This window comes from Peromyscus leucopus, chromosome 4, assembly GCF_004664715.2.
Source record: "Peromyscus leucopus breed LL Stock chromosome 4, UCI_PerLeu_2.1, whole genome shotgun sequence".
NCBI lineage: Eukaryota > Metazoa > Chordata > Mammalia > Rodentia > Cricetidae > Peromyscus > Peromyscus leucopus.
The window spans coordinates 122,654,325-122,673,407 of record NC_051066.1 but is presented as its reverse complement, the minus strand read 5'-3'; the positions used below and the strand labels follow the sequence as shown (position 1 = coordinate 122,673,407).

The window sequence follows — 19,083 nt, the reverse complement described above, 5'->3', positions numbered from 1 at the left end:
GCGGGCCTGTGAGCCGCAGTGAACAGTGCTCCATTTGCTCCGACTGAAGCATAGTGCAGTAAGTGGGCCCGTGAGCCGCAGTGAACAGTGCTCCATTTGCTCCAACTGAAGCATAGTGCCATTAAAGCGGGCCCATGAGCCACAGTGAACAGTGTTCCATTTGCTCCGACTGAAGCTATCTATGGGCTGTAGGCCAGGTCTCTGTGTAGATTGGACCTGTAGATGCTGCCCATGCAGACCTGTAATTCATGTATGTATCCTATGACATTTGGACACAATGGTTTGTCTATCTGTTTCTACCTCTGCCAGCCTGCCTGCCTGCTTGTCCCCTATTTTACCTTCTGAAACATTCATTTTACCATTTTTTACCCCCTCTCTAGGTCAAAATTCACCAAATTTGAGCTCTTCAGATTTCAAGTCTGTTCAAGAGAGTAAAGGACACGTGAAGCGGGAACATGAAGGAATAACAGTAAGATTTCCAAGAGAAAACTGCTCTGTTGTTAGAAACAAGCATAAATTGTACCATGATAATGAATCTATTGATGATAGTTTTCATTTTTTTCCACTTAGATTGCTTATAGGTCCAAATAATCTAGAAGTCACTTAAGGTTGTGCTTGCTTTCTGTATAAAATACAGTAATTCTACAAAAATGGGGGTGTGTGTGTTAGCATGATGTAGAATTTACAGCTGGTCCTATGTTGTATAGTACACTTTGAGCAGGTATACTTGCCTGTAAAACCTTCCTTTCAGATTCCCTACCTGACCCAGTTTTCCTAAAGCTCTGGTGTGGTTTTTATTTTGTAAAGTAGGTATTTATTTAAAAAAACATATAAAACATAAAGAGGAAATGGCCTATAATTTGTTCTTTCAGATAACCTCTTTTGTGTTTTAAAACTTAGAATTTATAAAAAATACAGATATAGAACAGAAGGGACCCGGGCCTGCTCTTCCTGAAGAGAGCAGAGTTGAGGTCCTGTGTGTTTGTGTTTAAGAAAGACGTGTGCCATCTTGTCTGTATGGATCTCACTTTTCGAAGTGAAACAGATCCAGATGAACCCAACCCATTCCTGCCCATGGGCCAGAACAGTTCTGGTTCTGTTGCTTTGGCTACCAGTTCTGTTTTGTTTTATAGTCCCTTCCTTTTGCGCCCCTTCACAGTGCTGTGGTGTTGGCTGTTTTCCTCTGTCATCCACATGTGTGTGGCTCCAAGCAATGCATTACGTAGTTTCTAAAGTTTCTAAAATATTCTGTAGGTTCATTCAGTTGTATGTTTGTAGAATACCCACATGGTATTATGCAGTACTTAATTCATTTGAGTTTTCCCTGCTGTATGATATTCCATTATGAATATATCACTTATTTTTCCATTCTTCTGTTGATAGGCATTTTTTCCAATATTTTAGTTTTCTGAAAGATGAGCTGTGTACCTTCTTAGACTTTTCTCAAGATCTCCATGTTCAAATGTTTCTGTGTGACTGTCCAGCAGTAGAATTAATAAATTATACAATCAAGAGAATGCTCCATCCCCAAATGCTTAAACCCTTTTATCTCTACCAGCAATACAAAGAGTTCTCACCATCACTTTGTGTTGTCAGACTTCTGAAATTTTTGCAGGTCAGCTACATGGAAATGGGATATCATCTTATTTGAATTTCTTATATTACTAATAAAGTTCAAATTTTTCATGTTGATTGGCTGTTTATATTTCATCTGTGAAATGCCAGTCAGTGGCTTTTGTCATTTACTTTTTTTCTTTTACTTGTATTAGTTCTCTGTATAGTCTGAATAGTGACCTATAAACTATAAATTGCTAGAAGATGCAGGTTGCCTCCTGATTTTTTTTTTTTTTTTGTTGTTGTTGTTGTTTTTTAAGGTATGAGTGCTCTATCTGCCTGTATGTCTACATGCCACCAGAGGGCATCACATCACATTATAGATGGTTGTGAGCCACCATGTGGTTGCTGGTAATTGAACTCCGGACCTCTGGAAGAGCATCCAGTGCTCTTAACCACTGAGCCATCTCTCCAACCCACTTCCTGATTTTTTAATTCTTTGTGTTAACATAAGGGCCCGTGTTTACTGGTGCTCAGAGAATTCTGTAGTATATTAACTAGGAAGGTTTTGAGCAGCCCTTTGGAAGTCTGGGTAGAGTCTATACTTTCCCTGCCTAAACATTCATGGGGAGCTCAGGCCTCCTGGAGACTTGTGGGATGGTGTGTACACTTGACTAGAGAAGCAAATAGAACTTCAAAATAAACCATTGCCACAGGATTGACTTGGCATCCCTTCTTGGTGTGTCCATTCAGCTGGGTCAGTTGACCAAGCAGAAAATATGAATTGGAGTTTCAGATCTTGAGAAACATATAACTTAATTATACTAGCTTGTGATCACATCCTTCAACAGGAAAACATCATTCAGTGTTTTGTTACTATTATTGCTTCTTTTATTTAAAAATAGGCTAGGAACTTAAGAGTCTGGTAAAAGTTTCAACTTTCCGGTAATGAAAGCAGCATTTCTTTTTGTCTGAAGATCTTGGTTCGAAGGAGCAGCAGTCCTGCTGAGCTGGATCTAAAGGATGATTTACAGCAGACACAAGGAAGATGCAGGGAGAGACAGAAGAGTAAGTTTCAGGGCCTGCTTTAGTTTCTTCTTTTCTGAGTGGAGTGCTTATCTTGTCAGTAGGGAAGAGGTGGTTGTGGAGAATATTTTTGATCCAGGAACTTAGCAATTATGTTGTTAATCCGTTAGTAAAACAGTTCAGTCAGTTATCTATACCCAAGAGGCTTGTCTCTCCATCCCTGGGCCTTTCTTCAGGCTAGAGGAACAAGGGGATTTAGGGGAGCAGACAGACCCATAAGGAAAAGCTACCTTTCCCACAAAGCCCCCACAGGGAAGAAACACAAAACTTCAAAGGTACATGGAACTCAACTCGGGCAAGTGGGTGAAGATAAATCCCACTGGAATCCTGAGACGTTATCATAGGCTACGAAGCCTGGGCCCTGTGCTCTGCTCGCCTGTACTTAGAGGCCAGGTCTCCTCCTTGTCAGTGTAGCTGAGTGGCAGCCCCTGCACGCCCAGACTGGCCCTCAATGGTGCGTAATGCAGCTCTTCCCATGCACTGTCCTCTCTGTTGCCTGTAGCTCTGTGGAGGATGTGCTGTGAGACCTAACAGATGGATCGTCTGCTTATTAAGGCAACTTTTACAAATGGAAAGAGGACAGCAGTAGAGACATTGCAGCTGAGGACTGTCAGCAGTGCTAGGAAGTAGAACTGTCTAGGCAAGCGGGTCTGCTGTCAGGCGATGGAACAGTCTATCTTGTCTTGTGCCCAATTAAATAAATAACTCCGTAAGTCTTAAAATCTCTGCATAATTACATTGTGACAAATTAAAACTTCTAATGTTTAAAGGAGAAAATTTCCAGTGCTGCAGATCTGTGGTAGTAGGACACCTCATTCCAGAATCTGCCAGAATGATTCAGCCTGGGTTTAAGTTTGAACATTGGGTTTGCAATAACAGAGTAAATTTGCAATGCTGTGAAATCAGTTACTACCACATTCCTCCTGTTTCTCTGTCTCCTCATGTTGTGGGTAGATCTTAATGGGAACTAGGACTTGGTGTAACTTTGTGGCACATAGAATAATTGAGCAAAGACACTGATCGGAATGCTACTTTATGAAGCCTTTTAATTCCCTGAACTTGGAAGATTTATTTTTGTTATGCAAGTGTCCATCAGGGACATTACTGCATGCCAACCAAGTTCTTCAGGTTCTGCCCAAGCCCCTGAGCAAAGCCTGTCAGCCGTGCAAGTGTTGTTTCTTACGTGGAGATAATGTTGAACCTTATCTTCATCTAGCTGCAGTCTCAAACTTTGCTTGCTCTGTGTGCCAGGTGACAGCACTGGTAGTGACACAGCTGTGGGCTCCAGCAATGAGGCAGAGCTGCCCATGAGCCCGTGGCAGACCTGTGACGAGGACCCAGAACTCAGCACTCCCACAGATGCTGTGCCTGACTCTGATGCCCGCCACTGGTTACAACTGAGTCCTACTGATGCTTCAAACTTAACAGGTAATTTGTGTGAGGAGGATTACTGCCACAAACAGGAGGTCCCAGAGTTCCCTGCCCTGGACACTTGAACCCTTTAGTGCAGTGCAATGGAGATGCCACTTTCAACCACATTGGATTTGCAGCTCCAGTCACCTGCCTACAATTGCTCGTAAAATCTTAGAGTCTTGGATGGAATGAGTTTTGAAATCAGGCAGATGTGGGAGGAAGTCTGCTATGCTCGTGACCATTATCTCCTATGCTAAGAAGTGATGGTACCCATACCAAGGCCTTTGGAGACAGAAAATAATACGATTTTAGCTTACATGTACCACACAGGTAGAACAAAGGGATTGGCTGTCTTACTATTTAATTTTTAATTATTATAAAATATTTGATACACACTGTAAAATTGTGACATATATGTGGGATAATGGGTCATATTAATAAAATGAACAACAGTGGCCTGCTGCTACCCAATTTAATGTCTAGAAGAGTACCTGTCAGTGAGGTTCCAGAAACTCTGCTCAAACCTGTTATCATCTTCTTCCAGCAGTCTGTAATGCTAGCCCCATTAAAAAAAATATAATAATAATTCCTGGAACTGTAATGTCAGTATTTATATGAATATGATCTTGACTTACTTTTCCTGAATAAAGAAGTTATTAATTGAAAAACAAAAGCAAAAACTGAGTGTAGCTGTTCAAGCCTCTAACTCCAGCATTTCGGGCAGAGACAGGCGGATTCTGGGAACTCACTGGCCAGCCAGTCTAGCAGAAAAGGCAGGCTTTCAATTCAATAAAAGGCTCAGCTTTAAAGGACTAAAGTAGAGATTAGTAGAAGACATCCAGCTTCTGGCTTCTTCATGCATGCTCTAGACACCTGTACTCCCACACATATACATGCACCACCCCTGTCACATATATGTGAATAAATAAATGACCTAATAATTCCCTCTGGGTATGGAGGCATACTCTGTAGTCCTAGCATTTAGGAGTTGAGCCAGGAAGCACATAGGAAATAAAAGCCCCTTTTAAATGCCAAAAATTACTCAAAAGTAAAAATAAAGGCTAAAGTTTTATTTTAAATAATTTTTTAATCAAGCAAACTTTAATTTTCATTGTGATATAAAACCTAAGTTAACTAAAGTGTTTGTTATTTTTGGAAATCCTTTGTATTATAACATTAAAATGTACAATTAGCATAAATGGTATTGATAAAATTCTGTCAATACTATGAACTTATATAGGATTTAAGAATTCTAATTTTGTATGGCAAGCAGGCTAAATCTCTTCATTTCTGTTTGTGATATTCACAGAAATCATACCATCCCACTAGGAAATACTAATAAGTGCCTGAGGTGGGATTGGCCTCCAAATGCTGTACTGTCTGTACCCTCCCCACTGAATTATGGCTAAAATAACAGTTGCAAAGCCCTTTGAACTACTGGAGAATTGTTAATGCATTTATGAAATAAACAGCTTGTTTAGGTCCAATATATAAGAGATCTCACCATGATGGTATTATAGATCTAGTGCTGAATCTGACTTGAATGTTCTTAAAGATGAACCAGATGTAATTATTTTTATTGAAAGGAAAGAAAATTGGATGAGTGCTTCTTTTGTTTGTCCTTGGGGAAGCTTAGTTTGATCCTGTTTCAGAGTGTGCATCTGACTGCTTAGTGTGGTGAGCTGTGTAACTCTGTATGATGCACCATGTTGCCATGAGCTCCTCCAGATACTTTGTTCTTTGAAATACTAACGTGGAGAATCAGTACACACAGTTCAAGAGTTCATCCTGTCAGCAGCGGAAAGGACAAACTGTAATATGATGAGGCTTAAGGATTATCACGGTTCTGAACTTAACTCTCTGTTCTTAAGAGAACAATTTCTGCATAAATGGAAAAAATGAAACTTGTTAAAAACCTGATTTTTAGGATGCAGAGAGAGCAAGCCATCTGATGGGGCATGTGGCTCAGTGGTGGCACCTGCCTCACGTGTATGAGGCCCTGGGACTGATCAGCAGCACTGCAGGAAACAGACAGAAAGTGCTGCGGTTTCTCACCGAATAATCCTGCCCATTACCAGTTGCTCAGAATGAAGTTGGGGGCCAGCTAATCAGCTACTTTCATATTGCTTGCTGCTTAAATTGTTTCATGCTATTGAGAACAATGGCTCAGTTTATTATGTTCTAAAATATACTTGGGCCATGTTTAACCAAGTATATTAATACATGTAAATAAAATGATGGTAATTAGCAGAAAGGTTTGTTTTACTTGTCTCTGGACACAGGAGCCACAGAAGGAATCTCCAGGTTCAATCAAGAGGCAGAGAAAGAAAACATGGGGAACAATCCCTGTTGTCTTTTCCTCAGGAAAAACAAGGCAAGGCAGGGTGAACAGTCTGCTGTAAGTGACCTCAGTGGACTCGAGAGCATGAGGCTGTCTGGTTGACTGGGACTTGGACCTGGAGTGGGAAAGGCAAGAGTAGATGGACTTGCATGAGCTTATGTTGATTCATTCACATATGAAAAAAGCCCTACTCTCTCTGGTAAGGAGTTTGCTATTTTTACAGTTAAGAAACACTAGGAAGGGCAGTCCCTCTCTAATATGCAAGGTCTCAGCTGCCGTAGATTAAGAATACAGGTGCACACTAATTCACACATCAAGTCTGCTTAGGGAGTAACTCATGAGTGGGGTATATCTGTGGCTCTGCTTCTACAGTCAGCATTGTTGCTGAGCTTATCCTTATGCAGCAGAGCGCCTGTGATCTAGAAATACCTATTTAGATGCTGTGAGAAGTAAAAAGATGAATGGGGCTGGGGAGATGGCTCATTGCATAAAGCACTTGTGTAAGCATGAAGACCATAGTTGGATACCCAGAACCCACATGAAAACCAAGCAGGTATAGCAGTCGCTTGTAATCCCAGCACTCAGGAAACATGAGGGATCTCCAGGGTAAGCTGGCTATCTAGACTAGCTAGAATTGGTGAGCTCTGGGTTCAGTGAGTGATTTTTTTTTTCCCTCGGTAAATAAAGTGGAGAGTGATTGACAAAGACCATCAATGTCAACTTCACGCCCTCCCCCATGTACTCATACTCGCACATGTGCTTCAACATGTGTAAGCAAGCATACATACACATACACACCACACACATACATGTGACAAAAAAAGATGGAGTCATAGGTACTGATTTCTTAAGAATTATAAATGAGACAGAAGATGTGTCCTGATTATCACAAATAATGTGATAAGTGCTGTATAGTTCATATAAACAAGTAGACTAAAAGTGAGGGATGTAGAGTCAGAACTGATTCCTCACAGGCATGGAATCATGGTGTGTGATGGAGGGTCTTCCACCCCTAGCAGGGAAAGAATGTACTATTAAATGGATCCCTGTGTGACAAGTATTTATCCATGGTGGGGTAAAAGAGATAGAATCCTTAACTCACTCCAAGCTTGAAGTCAGTTCCAGAAGTATAGAAATTTTAAATTTGAAAAGGAAACTTTAAAAACACTTGGAAGAAAATGTCTTCTAAACAAGAAAGACAGGAAGAAAAAAAAACTATGATCTTGGGGTTAGAGAGGGTTTCTCAAATGAGAAAGGAAAACAGGCAAAGAGCTAACCAAAAGAGCGTGCCAACAGTTCAACCTAAGTAAAAATAAAACTTTTAAAATCAGAGATGCTTTAAAAATTCTTTGACTAATTAGGACCCCAAAAGGCAAAGCCCAACTTTGATGTTCATTCCTTTCCAGGTTCCTATCAGGTTTAAATAAGATTTGATAAGGAACAGCCAATGTCTTGCTTTGGGTGGGAGTGGTCAGTGTCTTCCTCTGATGGATTATGAGCTCCATCATAATCCATCATAATCCATAGGGAAAGCAGATTGTCTTTTGTGTGCACAGAATCCTCCTGACTCCAGGATGGTGTGCCCTTAGTAAACAGCCCAAATCAATGAACAAATATGCTTTAAGCTTCAGATTATTATTTAGCTAAAAATATCAATTAAATTTTAACCTTAAAATCATCAAATGTAATGTAATTTCAGATCTCTTTTATTTAATATATTTATCACTGACCTATACCCCAATGTCTCTTACGGGAAATCCTTTTAATTACACTTGTAGATGTGAATTGAACATTGTTTCCCTACACTGACGTTGATTTCTAGAAACAGTTCATCAGTGTTCTGTCATCATACACATTTTTGGTATTTTACCAGCCTCTGATATGCTTGTACATCATGAAATACTGTAAAGAAAAGTAATAGTAAGATCTACAGTGGCATGGGTAAAGTGCCTTCTGAAGTTAAATTGGGATTGAGCAATAATGGAAGCAGATGAGGAAAGGGAGGAGCGTCAGGCTGCCATGGAGCAGAATGCCAACTTGTACCCCAATCTTCTGATTCTGGAGGGGATCACCTAGCTTTTCTGCCTCTGCAGTTAAGAAGTTACCAAGAGCCTGAGAGGTGATATCTTTTGTTTTCAAAGAGAAAGGCTATCTTTGCTCAAACTCTGCCAAGCTTAAATAAAATGGCAGCTGTGTGAACTGGCCCTTTGATCGTAAGTACCTATCTGCCAGTTAAAATTTGTTCAATATTTTCAAATTCCTAAATTTCATATTTGTCCATTATAATCATTATATATTTGGAGAAAGATGATAAAATTTTATATACTTCAGTAATTTTAAAGGCCTCTATAACATTTAGAAATAGTGAAACAAAAGACATTAGGCTACTAATGAAAACAAAGCAAATGTTTGGTATTTTGGAGGTGAACATGGAATTTTCTAAAATCTCTGAAATCCCCCTTTTTAATCAAGCGTTCCTTCATTGAGGACACGTCTACATGTAAAATGTCAGCATCTGCTCTGGAACTCGTGCCACCAGCCGGGTAATTTTGGGCAAAAACACTTTAGCTCATTAAAATCTTCACAGTAATACTGAAAAAATGAACACAATCCCTTGAAAACCTTCTAAAGAGCTCAACATATTTTGATAATGGGGGATGTTGCCTACGGTTTTATTCTCTGAGGCAAGAATGGCTCCTAATGCAAAGCAGTGTTGGAACGGACTTTTACGTAGATCCTTCAAACCTGAGGGTGCTGGTTGGTGGTGGCACAGCAGTGCAGGTGGTGAGTGTGTACCCAGCCTTCATGTACACGGAGTTTTCTCTTTAGCAAAGCTCCAGTGTCATTGGGATGCTGGGGCTAATCTCACTTTGTATGGTTACAGTCTTAAAGTTAGGGTAGTATAATAAAGCAAGGCTACGAAGCACCTAATTTTCCTACCCCCCCATCAGGGGCTTGAAGCAATATGGCAAACTTATTGAGAGAAATAAATGCCATATCATGCTCCTTGTTCACTTGAGGGCTTATGTTGATTCATAAGCATTCATTAAAGCTTCTCCATGTCTTTGCAGACTGGCAGCTGTTTGGTACTGTGCTTGATTTTACAGGAGGAGTCTCTTCTGAGGCTTTATAAACATCAGAAAATGAAAAGGGCGCACGGTTAGGCTTTGTCTCCGTGCCTTCAGTTTTTTTCAGACTGGCTTGTGGGAATTCTGGTTCAGATGTCTGTCTGTACATGTTAATGTATCTTCTCCAAGGAGTATCTGGTGTTTCTCTGGAAGGAATAGACTCATTTTCCTTAAGAAGCAGCAGTGCTCCTGTGGATAGCCTTCCCACAACACTTCCTGTCATCCTTACTGAATCTTGTGTTCCAATGTCTGGAGAGCTTTCCATCAAGAGCATAAAAACCTACTCGAGTCATCTTGGACCCGCTTTCTCGTTTCCAGGTTCATTCTTCTGACTTCTTTCTGGCCTTCTTAGCCTTCTCAGGTTCCTCAGATTCAGAGATGTACTTCATTTTCTTAGATGAAGCCTTAGGAACTGCAAAATCAGTTCCTCTTTGTTTGTATGGGGTAGACATTAAAATAATTTTGGAATAGTTATGTAATTAAGAAGTGAAGAGCCGGGCGGTGGTGGCGCACGCCTTTAATCCCAGCACTTGGGAGGCAGAGCCAGGCGGATTTCTGTGAGTTCGAGGCCAGCCTGGGCTACCAAGTGAGTTCCAGGAAAGGCGCAAAGCTACACAGAGAAACCCTGTCTCGAAAAAAAAAAAAAAAAAAAAAAAAAAGAAGAAGAAGAAGAAGTGAAAATGTGTGACAACAGAGAGAAAATACTGGCAGAGATGGAAAACTGTAAAAGTCTCACCAAAGAAGGACTCAGAAAGAGAAGCAGCGCAAAGGTGACTTCAACAGAAAGCATGAAGATTTAGAAACAAGTCAAGCACGTTAGCTACCACAATAAATATAAACGAGTTCTTTAGAGGAGAGAAGACCACTGGTATAGTTCTGGCAGTCAGCTGGATAAAATTGAAAGCAAACATCTCAGCAGTTGTAATAATTCTACAGTTACATGAATTTCCCAGCCTCCAGATATATGATGTAAAATTTAGGGGGAAAAAAACCCAAAAAAGCCAAAACAACAACAACAAAAAAAAAAGAGAAAAAAAACTGATAAAACCCTACTAATAGGAAGAAATCTTAATAATAACTTAATAATTAATTGATGAGTTAAGCAAAAACAAATACTATAAGAATAAAGAAAACATGATACAGGTAGCTTAGTTGAATGGACACGGACACACGTATATATGTATTTGTTCAGACATGTTTATCTTTGAATTTAACAGCTAAGATACATACTCTTAGAAATCACACAGAACATTAATAAGTTGGACAATTTGTATCAACAGAGGTGCCTGATTTGTTTCCTAACATGTTCTGTGATTATGATGAAAAAAAAAAAATAAGAATGACAAAAATTTAAAAAGGAGAATAAAAACCAGGCTTCAAATCAAACAGTACATATTATGATCTCTAGAATGTAGCTGAATCTTTTTTATGAAGGATAAAATATAACCTGCTGTACATGTATAGTAAGTGAAATAGAACATGTGTGTCCTATTCCAAAATTAAAGTGAAAGAATAAAACCATAGAAGATATACTAAAATGCTAGTAACACATAAGAGGTTACCTGAGTGGACTAGAAAGTGAAACAGAACATAATAAAATAGCAGAGGCAACAACCAAAAACATTCATTATAAACATTAACAAAGCTAGATGAACAGGCCAAGATTGATCACAGAAACAGTATGTGGGAAAACACAAGTACATGGACAATATGATCATTTACAGTAATAGCAGATGTAATTTGAATAAATTATAAAAGCATGGGATACTCTCTAGCTTTACATAATTGCAAATCGAGACACTTTCTTTTCCAAGCCGTTCCATAGAAAAAGAAAGAAAGCTCTCTTCTGCCTTCCTACCTACCTTGTGCTACTTTGATAACAAACACAGACAAAAATCAGTATGATAAAAGCAAAGTTAGAGACCATGTCAGTCAAAAGCATGTAAGCAAAAGTCCTAAACAGAACATTAGCAAAGGGAATAAAAACAACAGAAAAATACACATCAAAAGAGAAGTCTGGGAGTGCCCCTCACCATAAAGAACAATGTCTCACTTTTGCTCCCTGTTACTGTGATTAAAAGATCCGGACAAAAGCAACTTGGGGGAAACAGTGTATTTTAGTTCCTAGTTCCAAGATCCAGTCACTCCTAGTGGGGAAGTCCAGGCAGCAGGAACTTGAAACTGTCACACTACACCCGCAGTCAAGAGCAGAGAGCAAAATAGTAATGCACAAATGCCCAAGCTCAGGTCGCTTTCTCCTTATACAGTACAGGACCCAAACCTCAGAAATGGTGCCACCCACAATGAGTGGGTCTTCCACCCCCCAGTTACCATAATTAAGACAACCCCCACAGATATGCCCACAGGCCAAACCAGTCTAGTCAGGCCCTGGTTGAGACTCTTCCCAAGTGATTCTAGATTGTATCAAGTTGACCTTTAAAAGCCAACTATTACAAATACTTACCTTGAGAGAAACACCAGACACCTCCCCACTGAGGAACAGTCAATGAAGCGTCTGAGCAGACTTCTTGGAACTCTGAAGGCTGTCAAAATGTAAAAGCCTAAAAATGATTACAATCTAGTGAAGACTTTAGAGAGAGAACAAGTGTCATTCCCAATTACCATTGTAGTTGCAACAAGGAACTCGACAGGATGCAGAGGTGGCTCAGTGGGTAGTGCTTGCTGTTCAAGTATGAGGGCCTGACTTGATTTCCCCAGAACCCACATGGAAGCCTGGGGTGGTGGGATGTCCCTATAATCCCTGTGCTCCTAGAGGAGACAAGAGGATGCCACTAGCTCATAGGCTGGCTAGTCTGGCACATACAGCAGTGAAGAAGAGACCCTGCCTCATACAAAGCAGAAGGCAAGGACCAATACTCCAGAGTTGTACTCTGAATTCCTGCACTTGCCAGGCATGTGTGTGCCTAAACACACACACACACACACACACACACACACACACACACACACACACCCCAAAAAACAAAAACAAAACCTTTTTTTTTTTTATTGTAAATGAAACTTGAACTTTAATACTGTTTTAGTACTGGCTTGTTAATTGTAATAAATATCCTAATGTAAGAAGCTGGTAATGGGAAAACTAGAGTATTTGGAGATTATGTCTACCTTATTTGCAATTTTTTTCATAAATTTAAATAATAGCATGAGTAAATTGTTAAAAATAAAATGTATTAAAACTAAACAACTCTTCTGGCATGCAGGCATACATACAGGCAGAACACTATATAATAAATAAATAAATCTTTAAAAAAATGTTTAAAAAAAAAGCTGGGTGGTGGTGGTGGTGGTGGTGCACGCCTATAATCTCAGCATGTGGGAGGCAGATCTCTGTGAGTTCGAGGCCAGCCTTGTCTACAGAGTGAGATCCAGGACAGGCACCAAAACTACACAGAGAAACCCTGTCTCGAAAAAAAAAAAAAAAAAAAAAAAAAAAAAAAAAAAAAAAAAAAAAAAAAAAAAAAACCAAAACAAACAAAACTAAACAAAAAATTAGGGGCTGGAGAGATTCTTCAAAGTTAAGAAGAACACATGTGATTCTTGTAGAGGACCCTGGTTTCATTCCCAGCACCCACATGGTGGCTCACAACAATCTGTGACTCCAGTCCCAGGGGTTCCAGTGCCTTCTGACCTCCAGGAGCATCAGGCATGCACAGGCCTGGCATGCAGGCAGGCAAAACACTCTTATGAATAAGATGAATAAATCTTCAAAATTTTAAAGTAAGAAAATGAAATGAGTAGTCTTTACAGATAAGATAAAACTGGGTGTGGTGTAGCATGAATCTTAAAGGTACTTATTAATAAAAATTAAACCTGAGGCCAGTTATTGGGGTGAATGCTGGAAGATCAGAGAAGTAGAACAAGCCACAGCTACCTCACCTTGCCAGTTCCTCAGCTGATCCTGTTTCCTCAGAATGAATGCCTCTGAGTCCTCATCCAGAATGAATCTCAGCTGAACTGCTGCTTAAAAGCCTGAAAGCTTAACCAGCCAAATGCTTCTAGTTCCTCGTCTTCACGCCTTATATACCTTTTTGCCATCACTCCCTGGGATTAAAGGCTCACTTCTTGGGATTAAAGGCGTGAGTCACCATGCCTGGCTGTTTCCAATGTGGCCTTGAACTCACAGAGATCCAGAGGATTTCTACCTCTGGAATGCTAGGATTAAAGGCGTGTGTTACCACTGCCTATCCTCTGTTTAATATTGTGGCTGTTCTGTCTCTGACCCCAGAAAAGTTTATTAGGGTGTACAATATTTTGGGGAACACAATACCACTACAGTGTGGTTGCCCATGCCTTTAATCTCAGCACTCAGGAGGCCGAGGCAGATGGAGCTGTGTGAATTTGAGGCCAGCCTGGTCTACACAGTAAGTTTCAGGATAGCCGGCTTTACACAGTGAGAATCTTAAAGCAAAAACCAAGGTAAAGAAATGAATGAAAAAGGTTTTTAAAAATCCTAATTGGACTTTTATACCTAGTTAACTATGGTAGTGAAAAATATAGATAGCCCCACTTGTTCCCTCAAGTTCTTCTTAAGCCACATTGAAAGGACTATTAAATGAGTCATAACTCCATAGGACTTAGTTGGCAGGGGCAAGATAGTAACAACTAATTTTTAGAGATAGCAAACAGGATGGGACGCATTAGATGGAACGGCATTCACTCTTTTCAGGAGGAGCCCTGACAGCTGAGAAGCACACCGGCTGAAATCCTTGCAGGTGCTCTGAGAGTTAGAAGGATAGCCATGTTAGGTACCTACAGAAGGAGGTGGCAGTGATCGGGCTGAACATAGGAAGCCAATACATACACTTGAGAACTCGTAATTGGGCACAGTGACTCTCATGCCCTTGATCCCAGCACTTGGTAGGTTGAGGTGTAAAGGCCTAGACTTAACTTTATAGGCTCTATTTTAGGGAAAGGACCACCATCTCAGATCACCTGCTGTACTCAGTTCTAGGAAGGACCTCAGGAATATGCCATGATAATTCAAATGGATACAGAGCAGTATCCTTCTGTTTAAAGGAAAGCTCAACAGGATCCAGATACTCCTACAGACATCCTGTCTGCTGTTTATACAGGAAAGGAAAGCTTAACAAGATCCTGTCTGTGGTTTATGGCCCTTGGAGATATCTAGATAATCTTGCTGAGCAGTTCAGTGGATTGTGGTTCCCTGCCAAAAGTCTAACCCAATGGTTTCAAATGTGGTTTTGCGCAAAGTCTAGACCAATAGTTTCAATGAATCACCTTGCCTTCTACCCAATCCCAAATTGCCAATTCCCAGCTTGTGGTTTTTCCCTATAAAAACCCTCTATACCTGGGCTCGTGGCCACCGCCACATTTCCTTCCATCTGCCGTGCGGTGGCCCAGGTTAAACCTGAATAAAGGGACCCTTATGTGCTTGCATCGGAAACCGGCTCCTTAGTGGTCTCTGGGGGTTTCGGAAGTGGGTACAACGGAGATAGGAGTATTGGTAGTTCAAGACTTGCCTGAATTACAAGTGGGACAACCTAGGGTAAAAAGCAAGTGAGATGGAAAGAGGGAGAGAGAGAGAGAGAGAGAAGAGAGAGAGAGAGAGAGAGAGAGAGAGAGAGAGAGAAGAAAAAAAGAAAAGAAGAAAAAAGAAGAAAAAAGAAGAAGAAGAAGAAAAGAAAAGAAGAAGAAGAAAGAAAGAAAGAAAGAAAGAAAGAAAGAAAGAAAGAAAGAAAAAATTATCACTGCCCACAAGCTGCTGACTTTGTTCTAGAAGATAAAGTAGATGACAGTGTTTCTGGGGTGTGATCACCAGTGATGACTAAGAGATGCTGTTTAGAAAACAAAGGGATTAGATTAGATAAGGGTTTACATATTTTCTTAGCAAGAGAGAGCTTTTTGGAAAATTGTTCCTGGAGTTTTAGTTCTAGGAAAAGTGAGAAAACAGCGTAAGCCAGGTGTGGTAGTGTGTCCCTGTAATCCTAGGAATGAGGAGTCTAGAGAGTCCAGGCTAGCTTGAGGTACAGAGCAAACCCAAGGTCCATCTGGACTGTACAGTAAGATGTTGTCTCAACAAAACAAACTAACCACCAAAAACCAAAATCTGGGACTTTCGGATGGTTCAGCAGGTGAAACTGACTTCTTGTTCAATATCCAGGACTCATATCATAGGGAGAACTGACTCCTGCAAGTTGTCTTCTCACCTCCACATGTGAACCTTGGCATCATATCCCCATGTGCATGCACATAATTGTGCATAATAAGTGATTTGTAAATGTAAAATAAGTAATTTGTAAAGCCTTAATCTACAATTCAAAGTACTAGTGTTGAGAACATGATGGAACTCTGAGACATGCCTACATAGACTAAGTTTCCACTGAGCCCCGAGCATGTGGATGCTTGCCAGGAAAGCTCCACAGGATGGAGGTGTCATTCATTGGGTACAGTGCTGGCCTAGGATTTGTGAGGTCAAAAGTTGGATCTCTTGTAAGCAGATGTATTGGAGAAATGAATGTAGAATTGAAGAAATAGAGACAAATTAGGTATTTAAAGATGGGAATATGTGAATGGTGTCTTAATCTGGTGCATTATTCTGAGACTGAAGAAAGGATGCTGGGAGAGAAAAGAGAAGCATCTTGTGGGCCCTTGAGTGTCTGAAGGCCCACAAGACAGAGAACTGGTAAAAGAGGGAAATCAGGTGCATGCCATACCTGGGGCTCAGATAATGAAGCATATCAGGAAGGAGGCCCAATTGCACACATCAAATCCGCTGGGGACTGAAAATGAAATGCTCCATTTAAGCACCATGGAGACCGCTGAGGATGCAGTGGGCTGGAGTGGGCTGGAGCACAGTGGGGGGCTGAGGTTTTGATACAGAGAGTGAGCTTTGGGCGGTCTCCAGAGTGGGTGTTTACAAACCAGAATGAAAACTCTAGGCTGCTAAAGGTTTAGAGAATACCCCTTTCCATAGGACACTAAAGGGCAGAACTGTAAGAAAAGGATATGCAGATGAAGTACTCCCTGTCCAAAGACTGAGAAGTTAGAATATCATGTGATGTTTTTGTCGCTAGCGATTCCTCTATAGAGAGTATAGGAGAAATAGTCTTGCTATCAGGCAACACTCTTCAGTGCCTTAAATGTATTTCTGGTTATTTTTCTTTATTCTCTAGAAAAAAGAAAGAGAAATCAGTGGGCTGGCAAGATAGTTCAGTGGGTAAATATGGGAGTTTGATTATCATGCATACAAATATATAAATAAATAAAAATCATCAAAACAGTTTAAGGGTCTAGCAAGGAACAGCACTAAACAGGAAAAGGCCCTTGCTACCAAGCCTAAAGACCTGAGTTAGAATCCCAGGACCCATGTGGTAGGAGTAAACTGACTCCTGTAAGCTGGTCACCCTGAGACTTTCCTGGTTGTTTGTTATCATGGTGCATGTACAGACCCACACCCTTCACATCCAGATTTTAGGAAGCATGAGAATTGGTCAGTTTGGTCTTCTTTAGTCATTAGCCACCCCAAAGCAACAGGCTCCCAAAGAACACATTTCTGTATCTTCAGTGATGCCTGTACATCATTGAATTCATTAGACATTTGTTTCAGAGTGTGAAACTTTACACCTCGTAATTACCTGTGTGTTGAAAGATGTGCTTGTGCTTTGGGCTGCTAGCACTATCCCTCTGTCCCAGGGCCTTTGCCCACACTACAGCACAACCCACTTACTCACTCTGTCCAGGCATGAGTCACATGCCACTGCATGCTTAATATATTTAACTCATTAAAGAAGTGCAAATGAAAATGTCAGCAAGATACCACCCTTTACCTGGTAGACTAGACACAAAGCTTGAAACCCTCATAACCAAGTCCTAGTAAGGATATGGACAAGTGGCACTTTTATACTCCACTCAGGGTGATGTTAACTGGACTGATTCATGGAAATGCTACTTCAGAAAATGGTCTCAGTCTCTTTTCTTCACTTGGTCATGTATTGAACATGCACTTATGTTACAACCCAGGATCTCACTCCAGTTTTTTACCAAAGAGAAATGTCGATCTGTGTCTATCCAAACACCTGCATGTGAATGCTTCTGGCAGTTTTATTCCTAGTTACCCAAAATAGGAGCCAATCTAAATGTCTTTCACCATATGAAGAGGTGATCTATGGCATATCTCAAAATGGAATGTTAATCAAGAATCAGAAGGAGCAGACTCCCAGTGTACATACTCTTATGGATCAATCTCCAGTGTGTTTGTTAAGTAAAAGAAGCTGGGCAGAAAGGCTGATTACTAGAATTCAGTTTATAAGAGGTACTGGAAGAGGCAGACCTGTGGGGACAGAGCACAAAGGAATGGGGCTAACTGTGAAAGGGGTGCTCTTTAGACTGGTGGAACTGAGCCCCACATGGTTTGGGGGCATGAATGGTGACTGTTACATGACTCGGCATTTCTTAGACCTGAAGGGGGTGAAACTTTCTTGTATGCAAATTCTATCCTCAATAAACAATCAAAATCAACACTTGAAATCTTCCCTCATCGTCTTGCTTGCTTCATAAAATCCTTCACAGGATCACTGCAGATATACATCATTTCTTGTTGGGCTTTCAGTGTGAAGAATCAAATGTTTGACCTTTCTTGACTGATTGTCTTTTTCTAGTCTATCAAATTCTCAACCATTTTTCAATCTTAATTACTTTACTGAGAATCCATAAAGTTTAAGCACAGGTAATTTGCAATAAGGCTAAAAAACTATGATGATGAAATGAAGCTCATGATGACACAATTACTTCCTTACTTTCTCCACAGACAGCAGAGAGTGCCTTGCAGATGATTGTAGTATAATTGCTGGAGGGAACCTCACTGGTTGGCACCCAGACTCCGCTGCTGTGTTATGGCGAAGAGTCTTGGGAATCCTTGGGGATGTGAATAATATCCAGTCACCGAAGATCCATGCTAGAGTTTTTGGCTATCTCTATGAACTGTGGTACAAACTGGCCAAGGTGTGTTCTTCTGTTACCTTTTATACTAATCCAGAAAAATGAACATACGTCATATAACATACAAACTTTTGTCCATCTTCTGAAATGCAGACTATGTATGCATTTCGATGAAATACATTTGATTGCCTAAGAGTAAGTCCTAATATCTGTAGTTTTAATACTTTATTAAATGCCTAAGAGTTATTTCATTTAGTACCAAAGTATATTAATAGAAGATATTAAGAATAGGATATTATGTGGTTTCATTATTCATTTTATCAAAGTGATACTATTTTGGTTGTGCAAAGTTGGGAGAATATAGAAAAGCATGAAGGTATTTATATCCACATTTTATAGAATAACTAATATTAATATCTAAATATATCTATTTCCATGGATAAAGACATTTTACTAAATAAACTTTTAGAGTATACCGTTTTCATCCTGTCTTTTATTTTGATACTAAATATATATTTTCCATCATTAAATACTTTTCCAAAACATGACTTACATTCATATAGCTTAATTTATGAAATCATTTCTTACCATTTGGCATTCAGGACCTCCCTAGGTATTCACATGTTAGGAAAAGCAATACCA

The 19,083-nt window shown here is 40.1% G+C and overlaps 1 protein-coding gene across 2 annotated transcripts in view; it reads left to right on the top strand.

The window, feature by feature from the left end:
- Positions 1-19,083, top strand: part of Ralgapa2 (Ral GTPase activating protein catalytic subunit alpha 2) — a 273,441-nt gene that overhangs the window by 104,413 nt on the left and 149,945 nt on the right. For both annotated transcript variants that reach the window (XM_037205268.1, XM_028881854.2), the window contains 4 exons: positions 381-469; positions 2,532-2,622; positions 3,892-4,068; positions 18,311-18,504. In XM_037205268.1, coding sequence (XP_037061163.1) covers positions 381-469; positions 2,532-2,622; positions 3,892-4,068; positions 18,311-18,504 — 551 coding nt within the window. The remainder of the gene's footprint in view (positions 1-380; positions 470-2,531; positions 2,623-3,891; positions 4,069-18,310; positions 18,505-19,083) is intronic.